Source organism: Geotrypetes seraphini, chromosome 4 (genome assembly GCF_902459505.1).
Source record: "Geotrypetes seraphini chromosome 4, aGeoSer1.1, whole genome shotgun sequence".
NCBI lineage: Eukaryota > Metazoa > Chordata > Amphibia > Gymnophiona > Dermophiidae > Geotrypetes > Geotrypetes seraphini.
This window is the reverse complement of record NC_047087.1, coordinates 179076422-179095847: the sequence shown is the minus strand read 5'-3', so window position 1 is coordinate 179095847 and position 19426 is coordinate 179076422. Positions and strand designations below refer to the sequence as shown.

General features: G+C 43.9%; 1 protein-coding gene across 2 annotated transcripts in view; it reads right to left on the bottom strand.

The window, feature by feature from the left end:
• The window catches only part of LOC117360085 (cyclic nucleotide-gated cation channel beta-1-like), a 125808-nt gene that overhangs the window by 3182 nt on the left and 103200 nt on the right, over window positions 1–19426 (bottom strand). For both annotated transcript variants that reach the window (XM_033943729.1, XM_033943730.1), the window contains one exon: window positions 447–593. In XM_033943729.1, the coding sequence (XP_033799620.1) occupies window positions 447–593 (147 nt within the window). The remainder of the gene's footprint in view (window positions 1–446; window positions 594–19426) is intronic.

The window sequence follows — 19426 nt, the reverse complement described above, 5'->3', positions numbered from 1 at the left end:
AAGGTTGAATTTTTACCAGTCTTATGGACAACCATATTAAGATTGCTAAAAATTCACACTAAAAAGATAACTTATCTGTTTAAAGTTACGTGCCTATAAAGCTGAAAATGAACTAGTGCGGTAATTACAATACGTCAAGATTAAATAATAGAAAATACAAAGAAGTAAACCAAAGCCCTATCCCAACAATAGACTCCTATGCATATAGAAATCTGAACAGCATAAAAGGATGGCAAAGGACAAACAACTGTAATACGTGAGCCAGAGCAGGTGCAAGTCTGTGTGTGTGAATCTGCACACTGTTGGGGCTGGTTCTGGGTACGTAATTCACAGAGGTGCCTGTGTTTCCTTTATATAAAATGCTTAAAACTGATACCATACTGGACTCTTCACATAGACAGTATCTTATACAACTACATCCAAATCAGGAAGCTCTCTTTACTTACCTTGCCTTTTTCTGCAGCAGCTTCTCTGATTCTGGGTAATGGACCAGAATCTCATTCAAATCCTTCTTATCCAAGATAAACAAGTTGGTGAATCCATGTGCAACTACATTTGCTGTGCGCCGGTTCCCACCTCCCACTGCCAACAAGCTATAGATAATAATAGGAAGAAATGTCAACACAATGCAATGATAATAATAATAATAATAATAATAGGAAGAAATGTCTGCACAATGCAAACTCCATCCCCTGTATTCTATAAATGGAACCCAAAATTAGGCAGGCAGTTGGGTGCACAGTTATAATGTAAGGCCAGTTATGTTGAAATATAATTAATTAATTGCAAATAATTGGTGATAAATGACAATAATTGACATTAGCAAGCACTAATTGGTGATAAATTACAGTTGTGCAGGTGACAGACTTATGTCCCTATTTTATAAACAGCTGGCCTAACTTCTCTTGCATACATCTGCAAAGAGGGCATTAGCATACATGGGCATGTCAGGGGTGGTCTGACTCTTGTGCACACTTTATAGAACAGTTGCATTGGTGCACTCGACTGTTTTAGGCGTCACCATTCACCCCAGCCATAGACATAGCATAAGTGGCCACACCTAAAGTCTGGTGTGTAGCTGAGGACTTACATTAGTATTCTAACAAAGATCTGGCACAAAACTCTACCATTATAGAATACTGCCAACTTTTGGTGACCTATACAGAATTTACTTCTACACATCTCTAAAGAACATCCCCTTCACCTTATTCCATTATGCCAGCAATCTGCTACTGTCAGGCCTCACTATGTCACTCATTTACAAATGGTTAACCAGTATTAATTTTCTTTTACACTTATGCTATTAGCATATATCAACTGTTAGTAACTGACCCCTTATGTGAATATAGAGATCTCACTGGTGAATTAGGCATCTCGGGCCAGATTCTGCAACCAGTGCCGGTATCGGCCAGTACCTGCAAAACTGGCACCAGTGTGATACGTATGGGATATACCTGGATATGATATGAGAGTTGTTTTTAGTAACAATGACTGTTTAATAAACCATCTGCTACTAAAATAATACCAAATAACAACTTTCTTTTTTTAAAAGGGGAACTAGAGTTCAGAAAGATAACTTGCACCTGGCGAGCCAGATTTAGTCAAAACAGGATATGGATGACTTAATCGAGAGAAGGGGGGGAAGCAGGATGTGCATAAACACATACATAAACCGGATTCTGACCATAATTTGAGCATAAAAAGACAGGCAGAACTCAGTGGAATCGGGACTTCTCCACTGCTGAAGAGCCGTGTGATGCTGATATGAGATGAATGCGCTGCCTCCGATGTTTCGCTGGTCCCCCGATACCGGAGTGATGATGCAATATATGGTAACAAATTATTGATTCCTTACTGCATGATTTCATTATTATAAAATTGTATGAATAAACCCATATTATGCTTTCAGTCATCTGTGTATGCTATTAATTTTCCCAGTCAGAGAGCTGGTGAGGGGAAGGGAAAGTGGGATATAGCATTACCCTAAGAATAATAGCAGTACATTAATTGGCGTAGTCGGCAGGATCTCCCTAAATAAGACTGAACAATGTTCCGGCGTAAGGAGAAATCTAAAAAAGAACCTGCAGGGATACCTGGCTGGACCGGGGACCCGTATGAAATAATAGCGGCAGAAATGGCCAATCATGGATTGGTGGAATCATGGAATAAGGAGTTAAGGGAATGTGAACCAAAGAATGTTGTACAAGTACTTGAAACAATCCCTGTGAAAACAGGTGAAGCAGTTACCCTGGCTCGAAGGAGTTGGGTGTTGGCCTCTGCATACCGTGGGGTGCACAAGCGGTTGCAGACGGCACTTTATGAGAAAGGGAGAGTAGAACAGAGTAGGTTAGAATTAGAGGGACGGTGTCTGGTGCTGGAATGTAATAGTAAATTATTAAAGGATAAACTGGAACATTATCAGGATGTAGCAGAAAGAGCAGCTGTAAAAGTGGCACAAAATAAGTATAAAAAAAGGAAAGGGAGGATTAGAAGGGATTGGGATGATTGCCCCGGGGGACCCCACTGTCCGGACCCTGAAATAGACCCGCCATCTGTAATAAAAAGAATGCAGCCCATTACAAGAGGAAAGAGACAGTATGGAGATTTTCTTTGTCTGAACTGCTGAGATATTTGTCAAACACAGGTATCGATTTATGCTGTTGTAAATATTAGCTAGCAGAGGGATTTCAAATGTAGTAACTTGCAATTACCTTGTTAGCAGCAGGAGGATTTTTAGATTTTTAGAATGAAAACTTTACGAGCATACACAGGGAAATGTATGCTGTTTGGAGTTCCGATCAGCCGTGGGGAAAAGTTCTTGTTGTTTTTGATGTTCAAGAAACAAAGAAAGTTTGCGTATGTTGATTTAAGTTCAAAAGAGTTTCTGCAGTGTAGATCTGTGCTGTTAAGAATAATTAAGGTATTTTGGTAGTTTAGGAGCTGTTTGTCTGAAAGTTCTGTACGAGAACAAGAAAAAAAAAACCAAATATGTTAATGTAGCCTGAATTTTTCCCTTGTTTCTTTATATTTTAAAAAAGGTTATCAGAACGTTGAAAGAAAGGTAATGCAGGGTCAGAAGGAATCAGGATGTGATATTAAATGAGGTGGATTTTGCCATAAGTGAATGGATAAAAGAAGTTTGAACAGCTAGATGGGTTTTAACACTGAATTGTTATATTGGAATTGGAATGTGGGAGAAAGGTTTGTGAAATATGTTAAGGAAAAAAGTTTCCTTGCCTTTGTATCTCAGGGTTCAAATTAGTTTTGAATATGAATTTTTGTGCCCCTGCATGGTTTAAAAGTGTGCATTGCCCGAAATGTATGATTAGGGAGTAATTAAATTTAAATGCATTTTAAAATTAAATTGGGAAGTTTAAAATAAAAAGATTAACAAAAGTAGAGGTTAAGTACCTATACAATTAAAATAAATGTGAAACAAAAGGCTTGTTAACCTTGTTACCGGAAAAGAATAATTATAATAAACTTTTATGTAAGTGGATGAATTCGGAATTGAAATTTTGCTTACTTTTTACAAGTAAGCTCTTCAGGATAGGAACCTAATAAAGAATATGGATTGAGAATAATTCCCTGATGTTAGGAAAAAGACAGTCTAATTTTACCATGTAGAGAATGTGTCTGCCTGTTTAAATTTTCCTGTGGCCATATTTGGTACCACAGGACCCTGAAATAAGTCTATTTAATCTGTGTGTTTTGTGTTTCAGGAAAAAAAAAACCATTTTTTGAATCTTTTCAACAATTCAACACAGAGACTGTGACTCTGCGATACAAGAACTAGTCATGTTTAACAGAGGGGAAAATGTTTCATGTGTTTCTTTTCTTTGTTCTTTTTGTTAATGACCATGTGCTTTCCTTCCAGGATTTACACTGACCCGCAGTACCACATTCCACCACTAGAGCTGTGGAGAACACAGAGAAAAATTCCGAAAGAACATTATGGGCAATTGGCAACCAGATCCAGTTATGCCTCAAAAGGAATAACTGTCTTGGGAGGGGTGATTGATGCTGACTATCAAGGGGAGGTTAGGGTAATACTAATTAACTTAGGTGCGGAGGAGGTAATAATAGCACAGGGAGAAAGAATTGCACAACTGTTGCTAATTCCTATATATATAGCTCCGGTGAGAGAAACCACAGCCCCTACAGAATTGACGGTTAGGGGGGCAAAAGGGTTTGGATCCATAAATACTGTAAATGTTGGGGCCAAAATATGGATTAGCAACCGAAATGGTCCCCCTTCTCCTGCTGAGGTGATAGCAGTGGGACAAGACCGTACGCTATTGATAATGAGGCCCGGGGTAGAAAGATGGGAATATGTCCCACAGGAGAAATGTTACCTACGGGAGTAATACTGTGTTTAATTTTACAGGAAACCCTAATCGTCCTATGCGTATTCACAGTCCTTGGTATCGTATCTTTGGGTCACGTAGAGGGATGGACTCCGGCTAGGCGTCTGGTTTTGGATGACAATGCTCGATTTCAATGGGGATGGAGAAATGCTACCAGCAGACGACAACAGGATGTCACTGCCCATGTGTCAACTTAAAGACTGTGTTCCCAGAATTAAATACGAAACAGAAATGGCAGGCAATACAAAATTGTAGCACCTGGAATGGAACTGTGTTGCATCTGACATTAGAAGACCCCAAATATTTTGTATGTACTAATGCATCTCTTATTAAGAATCGTACTACATGGGCAGATTTTATTATCTTTGTAAATATAGATTCTGCAAAAATTGATCCAGGGCAGGTTAAACAATTACCGTCAACATGTGAAATGGTGGGTCAGCGTGCGGAACAAACACGTGTACAATTTAAAATTACCTTTCCTCCCTCTAGTCGATGTAGATATAGGAGAGCCTGGTATGATACTATTTTGGGAGGATTTGGAACTATTACCGGGACAATAAACAGTTATGATATAGAATCTTTAGCAAATAGGCTGCATAACGCTGGAAGTAAAATTAATGATGCTTTAACTATACAAGCTAATTGGATGCCTACTATTTGGTACCCAATGACACTAGCGGCTGGCGTGGATAACGATATGTTAGATCTTTTTAATGCTAGTAATTCTCTAACCTTCCTTGTAAATACTAATATTACTCACATAATCAATTGGACTATATGTTCTTTGCAAACATTACAGCAGCAACAACAGAAAAATGTCTTTCAAACACAACTTTTGACAGCAAATGAACAAGTGTGGAGGACCGTCTTTTCTGATATAATCCGTGCAGGCCATTGGCTACAAATACCTAGTTCGGGGATAAGGTGTGAGGAAACCCTATGTCAGGGATATTTTACCATTTACAATGTAACCAAACAGAGTATAATGTGTAAATACATAGTGATGCCTTTACTAATTGGGTCGGCTCCTAATCAACACTTTTGGACCCCCACCTTTTATGGACAGGTGATAGATATGTATAATCGTACCCATGATTTAACTTTTTGTGATAACACTTTAAGTGGAAAAGTTTGTAAATTACAATCTGCTGTATATGAACCATGTTTATTGCAAAATACTGTAAACAAATGTGAATGGACTATTATGCCAATAACTTATAGGTATATGGTCGAAATAGCACCACAAGTGGTATGTGTAGTAACTGATCAACCAGTGATACCAGGAATGGCAGTGCCTTTTTCGGGATGTATTCATAACATTTCAGTATTACACTGGGAAAATGACACATTCATATTAACTTCCGATGTGGATAAGAATGTGGCTATCATTTGGAATAGCACTAAATGGGATGTTCCAAATTGGGATTTAAATTTGACCAGATTTAAGCAAATATTAACTCAATCAACCAAAATACAGAGTGCCATCCGATACCTAAATCAAAGTATTATGGCTCATCAGCTTACCACCACTATTGCAGCAGACTCGATAGTGACAATAGGGTCAGGAATAGCTGATGCTACTTCACATCATTGGTGGGATATATTTTTAGGATACTCACCTTCAGCCAAAACGACTCTGGATTGGATCATCCATCCTCTGTTAATAGTTGTTATTCTGGTAATAATTTTATCTATCTGGAATTGTTATGTGGCATATGGCATTTGTTGTAAACAACAAAAAGTGATGATGGTTACATACAACACTCATTGTTAAGGACCGAATGTGATACGTATGGGATATACCTGGATATGATATGAGAGTTGTTTTTAGTAACAATGACTGTTTAATAAACCATCTGCTACTAAAATAATACCAAATAACAACTTTCTTTTTTTAAAAGGGGAACTAGAGTTCAGAAAGATAACTTGCACCTGGCGAGCCAGATTTAGTCAAAACAGGATATGGATGACTTAATCGAGAGAAGGGGGGGAAGCAGGATGTGCATAAACACATACATAAACCGGATTCTGACCATAATTTGAGCATAAAAAGACAGGCAGAACTCAGTGGAATCGGGACTTCTCCACTGCTGAAGAGCCGTGTGATGCTGATATGAGATGAATGCGCTGCCTCCGATGTTTCGCTGGTCCCCCGATACCGGAGTGATGATGCAATATATGATAACAAATTATTGATTCCTTACTGCATGATTTCATTATTATAAAATTGTATGAATAAACCCATATTATGCTTTCAATCATCTGTGTATGCTATTAATTTTCCCAGTCAGAGAGCTGGTGAGGGGAAGGGAAAGTGGGATATAGCATTACCCTAAGAATAATAGCAGTACACACCAGTCGCATGTCAATCAAGCACCAGCGCTGGTTGCAGAATCACGGCCATGTCCAACATAGTCACCAGAAATGTAGGCCAGGGTTTTGAAGGTCTACATTTCTGGCGCATGAATCGTGTCTAAGGTAATTTCTGGCCTTAACCACGCCTCCGTCGACCTTAGTCGCCGGTAGGCGCCTCTATAGATGAGATTCTGATGCCGAAAATGTAGCTGCCAGCAGGTACCTATCTTTTTTTTTTAAATGCGATTTTAATTGTTTTTAAATGATGTGGTCAATTACCGCATTGCTTAAAAGCAATTAAACCAATTAGGTTAGGCAGCGGTAGGGCTTCTACCATTGCCTATATTTTGGCACCGCTTCCAGAATCAGGGCCTTCATGACTTGGTCAAATCCATTCACGTGAAAGGAACAGATCCTGGATTCTCTACAAGGAGAACCCATGCGGGATGGGGTCATACTGGACATAGGGCTAGATTCACAAAGCAAACTGATCGTGTACCAATCGGTTTGCGACCTCTTTACTACCAAATTTCCATCCGGCCTGATTCACTTACCTCTCCTGCGATCCACTTCGAATCTGTGCATGCAAATGAGGTGAAACGCATGCAAAGTAGACTGGGACGTGATTCACAACACCAAATTTCCGATCTGACTGGGCTGGCCGATCACCTGAAGAAGCGACTGCTGGGGACCAGTTGAAAACGTCTTTCTGACTGGATGCCCTGCTCTCTGCCCTGCAATCTCTCCTGCCTGCTCGCCCCGAATGCTGCCCTGCTCTGCCTCAATCTTCCCCGAATCTCTCCTGCCGCATCGCCGTTCTCCTGCCCTTCTCTGAAGCTCTCCTGCCGCATCGCCATTCTCCTGCCCTTCCCCGAAGCTCTCCTGCCCTTCCCCGCCCAGCAAGCCCGTGGTTTTAAACCGCAGGTTTAAAGTGGGTTAAAACTATGAGCTCGCAGGGCTAAAAACTAACCCAAAAAAGTTTTGAAGTAAAAAAAAAAAAAGGTTGCGTCTCAGACAGGCATGCGCAGACCATCTACAGATGGTCTGCGCATGCGCGGGGATTGCTATAGAGCGATCCATGCAGGCAGATGGGGGCATTCCTCCGATCGCCCCCATCTGCATATTTTTCATTCCTGAATTCATTGGACCTGCCCGGATCGGGCCCGATTGGGCAGGCTAGTGAATCCCAGCCAAAGTGATTACAAATGGGGAAAGTGTTTCTGATGTTACAGTGGGTGATCAACTTGCATCTACAGTTTAATATTAAGATGAGTATAGAGAAGGCTCATTCAAAAGCAAAGATTCCAGACTTAAAAAAAAGTAACTTTGTTCCGATGGGGGATTACATCAAGGAATTGCTGCCTGGATGGGAATGACTGAAAGGAGTAGAAATGGAGTGGGTAAAACTGAAAGCACTTATTGTAAGGGCAACAAACCTTTTGTGAGGCAAGTAAGTAAAAGTAAGAGAAAAAGAAGGCTGCTTTGGTTTTCAAAAATAGTAGCTGAGAAAATAAGGAATAAGAGATTAGCTTTCATAAACTACAAAAGATCATAGACAGAGGAAGACAGGCAAAAATATCTGGAAAAGTTAAGAAAGACTGGTTGAGTAGTCATGAAAGCAAAGATACAAATGGAAGAAAAAATAGCTGACATGGTAAAATGGGGAGACAAGACATATTTTAGATATATCAGTGATAAGATGAAGTGCAAAAGTGGCATTGTAAGACTGAAAAGTGAAGGGGAGGAATATGTAGAAGCTGATAAAGAAAAAGCTAAATTGCTTAACAAATATTTCTGTTCTGTGTTCACGGCTGAAGCACTGGGAGCAGGACCACAGAAGACAAATGTGAATAGGGATGGAGGAATGGAAGACCCTGATCAATTTTCAGAGGGTTATATTCATGAGGAGCTAGCTAAATTAAAGGTAGACAAAGCAATGGGGCTAGATGGTGTACATCCGAGGGGGCTGAAGGAGCTTAGGGAAGATCTGGTGGCTCCGCTGACTGACCTTTTCAATGCTTTTCGTTGGGACTGGTACTGGAGGACTAGAGAAGGACAGATGTGGTCTCTCTACACAAAAGTGGAAGTAAGGAAGAAGTAGGGAATTACAAGCCAGTAAGTCTGTCTTCTGTGGTAAACAAATTAATGGAAACACTTTTAAAATAGAGAATTGTGAAGTTTCTGGAATCTGGTGGATTACAGGACCAGAGGCAACACGGATTCACTAGAGATTGGTCTTGTCAGACAAATCTGATCAATTTCTTTGACTGAGTGACCAGAGAATTGGGTAGAGGGAGTGCACTAGATATGGTGTATTTAGATTTTAGCAAAGCCTCTGACAGTGTTCCACACAGTTGTCTAATAAATAAACTGAGTGCCGTCGGGATGGGTCTGGGTCAAGAACTCGTTGAGTGGAAGACGACAGAGGGTAGTGGTTAATGGAGACCGCTCTGAGGAAAGGGATGTGGTATGCCTCACGGCTCTGTTCTTGGGACTGTTCTTTTTAATATTTTTATAAGCGATATTGCTGAAAGTAAGATTTGCCTTTTTGCGGATGATACCAAAATCTGCAATAGAGTAAAGAAAGTCTTAGCGAAGCTTGAAGAATGGTCTGAAATTTGACAGCTAAAATTTAGTGCTATGAAATGCAAGGCTGCAAAAACCTGAAGGAACGGTACAGTTTAGAGGGTGAAGAACTTATGTGCACGACAGAAGAGCGGGACTTGGGTGTGATTGTATGTAATGATCTTATGGTGGCCAAACAGGTTGAAAAGGTGACCATGAAAGCTAGAAGGTGCATAGGAAGAGGTATGGCCAGTAGGAAAAAGGAGGTGTTGATGCCCCTGTATAAGACTCTGGTGAGACCTCATTTAGAATATTGTGTACAATTCTGGAGACCGCATTTTCAAAAAGATATAAACAGGATGGAGTTGGTCTAGAGGAAGGCTATTAAAATGGTACGTGGTCTACGTCATAAGGCATATGGGGACAGACTTAAAGATCTCAATATGTATACTTTAGACTAGAGGAAAGGCATGAGAGGGGGGATATGATTGAGACATATTTAAATACCTACGTGGTGTAAATGTGCACGAGACAAGTCTCTTTCATTTGAAATGAATCTCTGCAATGAGAGGGCATAGGATGAAGTTAAGCGGTGATAGGCTCAGGAGTAATCTAAGGACATACTTTTTTACAGAAAGAGTGGTAGATGCATGGAACATTCTCCTGGAAGAAGTGGTGGAGACAAAGGCTGTGAATTAAAGAAGGTGTGGGATAGGCACGTGCAGTGACATACCTAGCATATGTCCACAAATGACTCAGATATCATGAAAAAAAAATGCATAAGATAATAAACCCTTTCAATAAAGATTGCTGCAATGTCCTAAAGTAAAGTGTAAGGACAGCGTAGGCTACACACCAATTAAAAATGAAGGAAAAAGCCTCAGAACAGGCCCTCCCACCTCCACCGAAGTGGTTTGCAAAAGGTGGTCAAGCGATAACCTCACTGGCAAAAAACCTTCAATGTATATTGGAAACTTGAGCCTTAAGCTGTGCTTCACTAATAAGTTCAAACAATTTTTATTGATGCAAACAACAACAAATACAACATTAAAACTTGTATAACAATGATGATGCATCAAATATAATAATATGATGAACATATTGATGTGGTCAATATTACATACAACACTAAGGTGCTTAGTATAATAATGAAAAGTAATCAACAAGCCACTGTTGTTCAGTCTGACAAGTCATATACTGGTTTGTCTAATACAACTAACTTAAAGGACAAGCAAGTATTGAATGCATCTACCCTTGGGGGTGCATCTATCTTATGTATGGACCTTCAGGCATCAATCGGGTATATAACCAGTTGCTTAATGCTTCGTCAGTCCAACCTTTATTAATTCAATGAATCACTCTCCTATTTATCTAAGTGCCATTTTTTTTGTGATGTATTTTTTTATATATATAAAACCTATCATTTTTTCAATAACAGACCATCACTTAGTTTATAGTGAGCCTGTGATGTCTTCACCTCTCCCGACATGCATGTTTCAAAAAAGAAACCTTTCTTCAGGGTCAAGGGAAATGGTTTGAGGGAGCTGCAATTGCCTTGTTACAAACCCCACTCAATCTATGTATGACTACATGTTTTAAATCATTTAATACCCTCTACCTTCCCTCCCCAAACCCTCCCTTCCCTTCCCCATTCAAAGGTACTCTCCTTCATCCCCCATCAAACCTCAGTAGGACTACATGTTTGAATCTATTTAATACCCTGTACCTTCCCTCCCCAAACCCTCCCTTCCCTTCCCCTTCCAATGGTACTCTGTACCCCTCCTCAATCTCAATTAGGACACCCATCTTAAAACCACACTACGACCTTTAGGAAATAAGGCTTGCAAATATGGATCCCATATTTGCATAAACAACATCTTTCACTTCCTCATCCTTCCAGCATCTCTAGCTTCCCAGATGGCCAACTGATGCAACTGGTTTTGCCAATGCCATAAATAATTAACTGATAGAAGAAAAAAAATCAACTTATTTTCTGCTGACGGTGTTACTGTGTATGAGCAGACTAGATGGGCAATTTGGCCTTTATTTGCTATCACGTTTCTAACACTGCTACATTTGTTATAGAATGTTATTCTGAGATATTTATTATCTACAAAATAGAACATGGAATAGCAGGGAAGAAAATCTTACATTCAGCAAGAATTTATATCTTTTATTCCAGACACAATTAGTAACAGTTTTTCAGGAGTCCACCGGATATATCTTTTCGGCTTATATATATTACCCAGCACTGATGAAATCTTTTAAGAATTATGTTTGCAATAAAGAGGAAACATTCTAGCTGCTTGCTGTGTTCCATATAATCTTTTCTGGTATTTTTGATTATGATTGTGGGGGCAGATGAAGCAGCTTTAATTTCTGTTCTTTTCCCTGAGAACCCTGCTATGAGTTGAACATACAGTACTGGTATGGTCAGAGAACATTTTCTCTCCTGTGAGTCCTACGTATTCTGAGAATGTAAGAATTCAGAGGTGGATATTCAGCAAGAGTTAACTGGGCAGAAGCAGCTCCAGGAGTGGTTAACATCTGCTGACTAGGTCCTGACATGATATTCGGGGGCACTTAATCGAACAGGGGTAGATTCAAGAAAGGGTACAAAGCTAGGCACAAATAAATTGAGCTCTAAGCCAGTATTCTAGAATGGTAAAGTTGGGCGCTGAAGCGGTTATAGCGTAAGTTGGTATTTGAGTGAAAATCTGTAGGCACAAGCATTTGTGCCCTATCAAAGACTGGTATACATGTTTTCACCTAAATACTGTCAGTTGTGTATGTAACTGATTTTATCTTTAAACTTAGGGCCTGGTGTTATGCTGACCACCACTGGTGTTAAACCAGGAAATTCAATAGTCTGCCTGGGCACCGGCATTGAATTTTTGGGTTTGCGGAGCCAGCTAACAGATAGCCAGCACTTACGAGGAGCCGCTGAAAAGTTCTCAGCTCAACCAACAAAGTTGGGACAGTCTCCATTGAGGGCTATACATTGTCTACTGATTTAACACTTTTTTCATTCTGTCTGAAAATATACAGAACAAAAACATAGATAATTGCTAGACTAAGTGTATAGCTCTCAATGGAGACTGCCACAACTTTGAGCTCTGATTGGGCTGAGAACTTTTCGGCGGCCTTCGTAGTTGGCTATGGGTTACCGCATAAAGATAGGTTTCCATTTTTTGTGGTCCTATTTATGTGGTTGGCCTGGCCAGTTACATTTTGAATATCAGCAAATAACTGGCCAAATGCTATCTCTGTCCCACCAAATGCCCCCAAAATATCCAGTTTTGAGTTCATCATGAATCAGTTATTTTCAGCGGTGCTAACTGGTTAAGTGCCACTGAAAACTAGTAGTTACCCCTACACAGGTGATTTAACCATCAAGAGCTATTTCTGGCCAGTTAAATTGCTCTGAATATTGACCCCTTAGTGTCCGCTTGGATCTCATGCATGCATGAAAAAATTAGCAGCTTGAGGATACTGCCACTAGCTGCAAAGTTTGGAGACTTCTTGTTGTCAGACTGGAGGAAGAGCTCTTCAGTTGCCAGGGCTTGTGGATCTCCACCAGCTCAAGTATTTATATTTTGCATATAAGCGGGGAAAAAATTTGGTGCCCATCCACCTATTTTGGGCTCCAGCCTCTCCCCACAAATCAGTTGCATGGCTATGCCACTGACTACAATAAAAAAATATTTCTGATGCACATATCCCAAAGATAACATATTCCAGTTAATACTATACATTCAAAATAAAACACTTTTGATCCAAGATGGTCACGGTTAGCTGATCTTTAGAAGGACATGCTGGGAAGCTTGCTGCAAGAGTTATTTGCTTCTATTTTGGCGGTCTTACCGCTAATTTTTCCTCGGTTATGCCGAAGAGAAGGGGGGATAAGCACCGCAGGAGCCTTGTGGCGCTCTGCAAACTCTCCCATCTGCAACCATAGGGCGGTTTCTCAGCCTCCTCCAATGGGAGACGATTCCTTCGGGTTACAGCCCGCCAGACGCAGAGACACAGAGTGGAGCCGCGACTGACGTCTTTGGGCCGGAAGTCACTCTAAGTCCCGAAGTTAGAGAAACTCCCCTGCATTCGCAGAGAGCCAGCTGGCTATGGCGAGGGAGCTGGTCCCAAGAGGTGTTCTCCCCGGACCATGACGCTTTTGGGAGCTTGGCAGAAGACTCTTCTGAGGACTGGTCAAGTCCTAGGATGGATCCTATACCTGCAGCCGGAATATCTCAGGGTCAGGAGGAGCAAGGGCAGCAACAAGATGAAAGTTGGGAGGTGAGCTTTCCAACATAAATCATGAAAATGCTTTTTCAGTGATATAAACCTCCCGAAGTGACTATGGATAGTCTTTGGGACCTGGCTATCAAACTGGGGAACTCTTTAACACCACAGATAAAAAATGTTGAAAAGAAATTAACAGCCTCTTTTACAAAACTGCGCTAGTGGCTGCACTGCGCTAATGGCCCCGAAGCCCATAAAGATTTAAAGGGCTTCGGGGCTGTTGCTGCGTGGCTTTGTAAAAGAGGCCATAAGTGAACAAAACCAAGAAATTAAAGACCTTAAACAAGATTTGAATTTAGACAGAGTGGACATTGATAAAACACAGAAGGAAGTAATTAGCATAAAACATGTACAAGATACCTTGATAAAAGGCAATACTAATTTAAGGAGGAAATTAGAAATGTTAGAAAATAATGTTCGTACAAATAATTTGCGCTTTTTGAATTTTCCCCGAGTTTTCTCTGTGACACCATGAGAAATGTTGGAAAAGTTTCTACTTGAAACTATGGGGATCTCTGAGGAGTCGATCCCCCTATTTGCTCAAGTATTTGCCTAGTAAAATTAATGTCCTTAAGAAATTGCAGGGTTAGAACCGCAGAGGAATGTGAAGACCTACAAAGGGACATGAACAAACTGGAGGAGTGGGCAAATAAATGGCAGATAAACTTCAATGTAGAGAAATGCAAGGTCATGCATATAGGGAAAAAGAACCTGATGTTCAGCTATAAAATGGGGGGATTAGTACTAGGGGAAAGTAACCTTGAAAAAGACTTGGGTGTGCTGGTGGATACAACAATGAAGTCAACGGCACAATGCGCAGAGGCTTCAAAGAAAGCAAAAAGAATGTTGGGTATTATTAAGAAGGGTATTACAACAAGGACGAAGGAAGTCATCATGCCGCTGTATCGTGTGATGGTGCGCCCGCATCTGGAGTACTGTGTACCTCAAGAAGGACATGGTGATACTTGAAAGGGTTCAGAGAACAGCGACGAAACTGATAAAAGATATGGAAAACCTTTCATACGCAGACAGGTTAGAAAGGCTGGGGCTCTTCTCCCTGGAAAAGCGGAGACTCAGAGGAGACATGATAGAGACTTTCAAGATCATGAAAGGCATAGAGAAGGTAGAGAGGGACAGATTCTTCAGCCTATTGGGAACCACAAGAACAAGGGGGCACTCGGAGAAACTGAAAGGGGACAGGTTTAGAACCAATGCTAGGAAGTTCTTTTTCACTCAGAGGGTGGTGGGCACCTGGAATGCGCTTCCGGAGGTTGTGATAGGACAGAGTACACTACAGGGTTTTAAAGAAGGATTGGATAAATTCCTGAAGGATGCTGGGATTGAGGGATACAGATAGAGGTAGAGATGGGATTAGATAGAAGCATAAAGGGGAATAAAGGGTTTTAGACAAGGATCACCTTTCAGGTCATGGACCTGATGGGCCGCCGCGGGAGCAGACTGCTGGGCATGATGAACATCTGATCTGACCCAGCGGAGGCAACTTCTTATGTTCTTAACAAGAGTCTGACCAGGTTCAACAATTAACTGTTACAGCATTGTTGGAGACCTCAATAATAGAACAAGCTAAGTCCGCAACTCTCTTGGTAACGGTAGCTCTTACCTTAGATAAAAACTGGTTGTTAAAATTGTTTTTTAAGAATAGGAATAAAGAGTTCCTTGATAGAAAAATACAGATTTTCCCAGATGTGTGTAAAATGACCCAGTCCCGAAGATGCCAGTTTCTATTGCTAAAAACTGCTGTAATCTCAATTGGGGGGATTTTCTATCTTCGTTTTCCTTGTAAGTGTATAATTAGATATGGAGTTAATAAATATATATATTTTGATCCATCACACCTTACCAAATTCTTAACCTTGAAGCACCTGGAGAAAGAAGGAACAACAATTATTTAATTTGACTCCCTGTATAATGATTAGCTAGCCTTATTTATTTTATTCTTTTTCCCTATTGATTAAATTGTATTATCCACTCATTGAAAATCTTGGATCATGGAATGTTGGCTAGAGATTATTATGTTAGATGTAACAATAGACTTCTTTTAGAAAGTTTATTTTATTTATGTAATCTTTACTGTACAAGATGTTCAAAATGCTTGTTAAATTTTGAAAATTGATAAATATTTTTTTAAAATAAATAAAATAGAACACTTTTTTCTACCTTGTTGTCTGGACATTTTGTATTTTCATCATCTTGGTCCAGTTTCTCTTTCTGCTTTTTGTCTATCTTTTACTAATTCTCTTTCCAGTGTTTGTTGTTCATTTTTCCCCTCACTATGCCTGTGTCCAACATATTGATTTTTTTCCCCTTTCCCATGGGTTCAACTCTCTTACTCCTTCCCCATTGTCCAACATTTTGCTCCCTCTCTTTTCTATTGTTGTGTTCTTCCCTTCCCCCTTAATGCTCGATAATGGGTTGAAGGGAAAGAGAGATGTTGCATCTCTTTCTCCCTTCCATCCCCAGACCTAACATTTCTCCCTCTCTCCCTTCTTTCTATCCCCAGGTCCACCATCTCTCCCTTTCTCTTCCCAACTAGCCTCCCCCTATCTTTCCCTCCCTCCCCAGGTTCACAATCTCTCCCTTTCTCTTCAAGTATCTTTCCCCTTCCTTCACTCCACCCCACCCCACATCCAACTTCTCTCCAGATCACTGCCCACCATATCTCCCTCCCTCCCTCCCCTCCTTCCTCTTCTCTGTTTCCAGTCCCATAAGCTCTTCCCCTTTACCTACTCCCACACTCAGTCTGGCACTTCTTTTAACTCCCTCCCCCAGTTCCCCTTTCTACTAAAAAAAAATTACAACTAGTAATGGGGATTTCTTCACCCGTATATCTTCCTCCTTCTATCCACACCAGTCTGATGTTGCTCTTACCTTCCATTGCTGCAAAATTCATTTTTGCTGCAAGGGACTTTCAGCCGCTGCTTACTGTTCCCCTCCCTGCTTTCCTTCTGCCGCGGTTCATCCCCAATGACGCAACTTCCAGTTTCTGCCTGGGAGGACCAGGGCAATGGAAAGCAGGGAAGGGAGCTATAGGCAGCTGTTCAGATTGGCTGCTGCAGTTGGAGACCTCCTGCAGCAAAAATGGATTTGTCAGCGACGGAAGGTAAGGACAGCATCAGACTGGTGCGTATAGAAGGGGGAAGACATGCCGGTTCACAGGAGGCCCTCCTGAGCCATGGGGCCCAGGACAGCTGCCCTGTTTGCTCCCCCTAACACCCTGAGTATAAGTAACGGCCCTGAGTATAAGAACTGACTATGTCAAGTGTCCCATTTTACAAACCTACAATGAAGCTGTCAAACAGCAAGGCTGCAATTTTAATTTGTTTTCATTTTGAAGGCAGAAATAAACAACGGGGGATTACAGAGAGTGACATCCTTAATTCCTTGTAAAAAGCCCTGGCTGAAATAAGTAATTTTAAATAACCTGCGTGTGTCTCTTTCTTTGATATGTCTTCTTATCAATCTCTGATTTTGTCTTTGGTAATTACACGTATCGACTATTGCAATATAGTGCTCCTGGGTGCAACATAGTCTACCGTATTTTCGCGGATATAACGCGCACCCGTATAAAACGCGCACACGGGTATAGCGCGCAGAAATCACGATGATATGTACAAAAACTTTTGTATACCGCGCTCACGGGTATACCGCGCATGATGCCCGACGCTCCTTTCGCCCGCCCTGACTTTCCGTGCGCTGTCCCGACTCTCCCTTCACCCCCCCTGACTTCCGTGCACTGCCCTGACTTTCCGTGCGCTGTCCCGACTCTCCGTTCACCCCCCCTGACTTTCCGTGCACTGTCCCCCCTTGAAGTCCTGTCCCCCCTTGAAGGTCTGTCCCCATCCTGAAAGCCTGATGCCCCCCCCCGACGTCCGATACATCCCCCCCCCCCGGCAGGACCACTTGCACCCCCACCCCGAAGGACCGCCGACTCCCCAACAATATCGGGCCAGGAGGGAGCCCAAACCCTCCTGGCCACGGCGACTCCCTAACCCCACCCCGCACTACATTACGGGCAGGAGGGATCCCAGGCCCTCCTGCCCTCGACGCAAACCCCCTCCCCCCCACGACCGCCCCCCCCCCCAAGAACCTCCGCCTGTCCCCCAGCCGACCCGCGACCCCCTGGCCGACCCCCACGACACCCCCACCCGCCTTCCCCGTACCTTTGTGTAGTTGGGCCAGAAGGGAGCCCAAACCCTCCTGGCCACGGCGACCCCCTAACCCCACCCCGCACTACATTACGGGCAGGAGGGATCCCAGGCCCTCCTGCCCTCGACGCAAACCCCCCTCCCCCCCCAACGACCGCCCCCCCAAGACCCTCCGACCGCCCCCCCAGCCGACCCGCGACCCCCCTGGCCGACCCCCACGACCTCCCCACCCCCCTTCCCCGTACCTTTGGTAGTTGGCCGGACAGACGGGAGCCAAACCCGCCTGTCCGGCAGGCAGCCAACGAAGGAATGAGGCCGGATTGGCCCATCCGTCCTAAAGCTCCGCCTACTGGTGGGGCCTAAGGCGCGTGGGCCAATCAGAATAGGCCCTGGAGCCTTAGGTCCCACCTGGGGGCGCGGCCTGAGGCACATGGGCCCAACCCGACCATGTGCCTCAGGCCGCGCCCCCAGGTGGGACCTAAGGCTCCAGGGCCTATTCTGATTGGCCCACGCGCCTTAGGCCCCACCAGTAGGCGGAGCTTTAGGACGGATGGGCCAATCCGGCCTCATTCCTTCGTTGGCTGCCTGCCGGACAGGCGGGTTTGGCTCCCGTCTGTCCGGCCAACTACCAAAGGTACGGGGAAGGGGGGTGGGGAGGTCGTGGGGGTCGGCCAGGGGGGTCGCGGGTCGGCTGGGGGGGCAGTCGGAGGTTCTTGGGGGGGGCGGGCGTTGGGGGGGGGGGGGGGTTTGCGTCGAGGGCAGGAGGGCCTGGGATCCCTCCTGCCCGTAATGTAGTGCGGGGTGGGGTTAGGGGGTCGCCGTGGCCAGGAGGGTTTGGGCTCCCTTCTGGCCCAACTACACAAAGGTACGGGGAAGGCGGGTGGGGGTGTCATGGGGGTCGGCCAGGGGGGTCGCGGGTCGGCTGGGGGGGCGGCCGGAGGTTCGTGGGGGGGGCGGTCGTTGGGGGGGGAGGGGGGTTTGCGTCGAGGGCAGGAGGGCCTGGGATCCCTCCTGCCCGTAATGTAGTGCGGGGTGGGGTTAGGGGGTCGCCGTGGCCAGGAGGGTTTGGGCTCCCTTCTGGCCCAACTACACAAAGGTACGGGGAAGGCGGGTGGGGGTGTCGTGGGGGTCGGCCAGGGGGGTCGCGGGTCGGCTGGGGGACGGGCGGAGGTTCTTGGGGGGGGGGCGGTCGTTGGGGGGAGGGGGTTTGCGTTGAGGGCAGGAGGGCCTGGGATCCCTCCTGCCCGTAATGTAGTGCGGGGTGGGGTTAGGGGGTCGCCGTGGCCAGGAGGGTTTGGGCTCCCTCCTGGCCCGATATTGTCGGGAAGTCGGCGGTCCTTCGGGGTGGGGGTGCGAGTGGTCCTGCCGGGGGGGGATGTATCGGACGTCGGGGAGTCGGCCGGGCAAGAGGGCTTGGGCTCCCTCTTGCTCCGATCGTGGATGCGGGTGCGGGTGGGAGCGCGTGCGAGCGGTCGTTCGGGGTGGGGGTGCGAGCGGTCCTGCTGGTGGGGTGAATCGGGCGTCGGGCGGGGTGGGAACTATGTTTAAAAACTTTTGTATACCGCGCTCAGGCATATAACGCGCGAGGGGTATGCGCGGTAGGTAAAAACGCGTATAACGCGCGCGTTATATCCGCGAAAATACGGTATTATGAAGAGACTCTAGATGCTA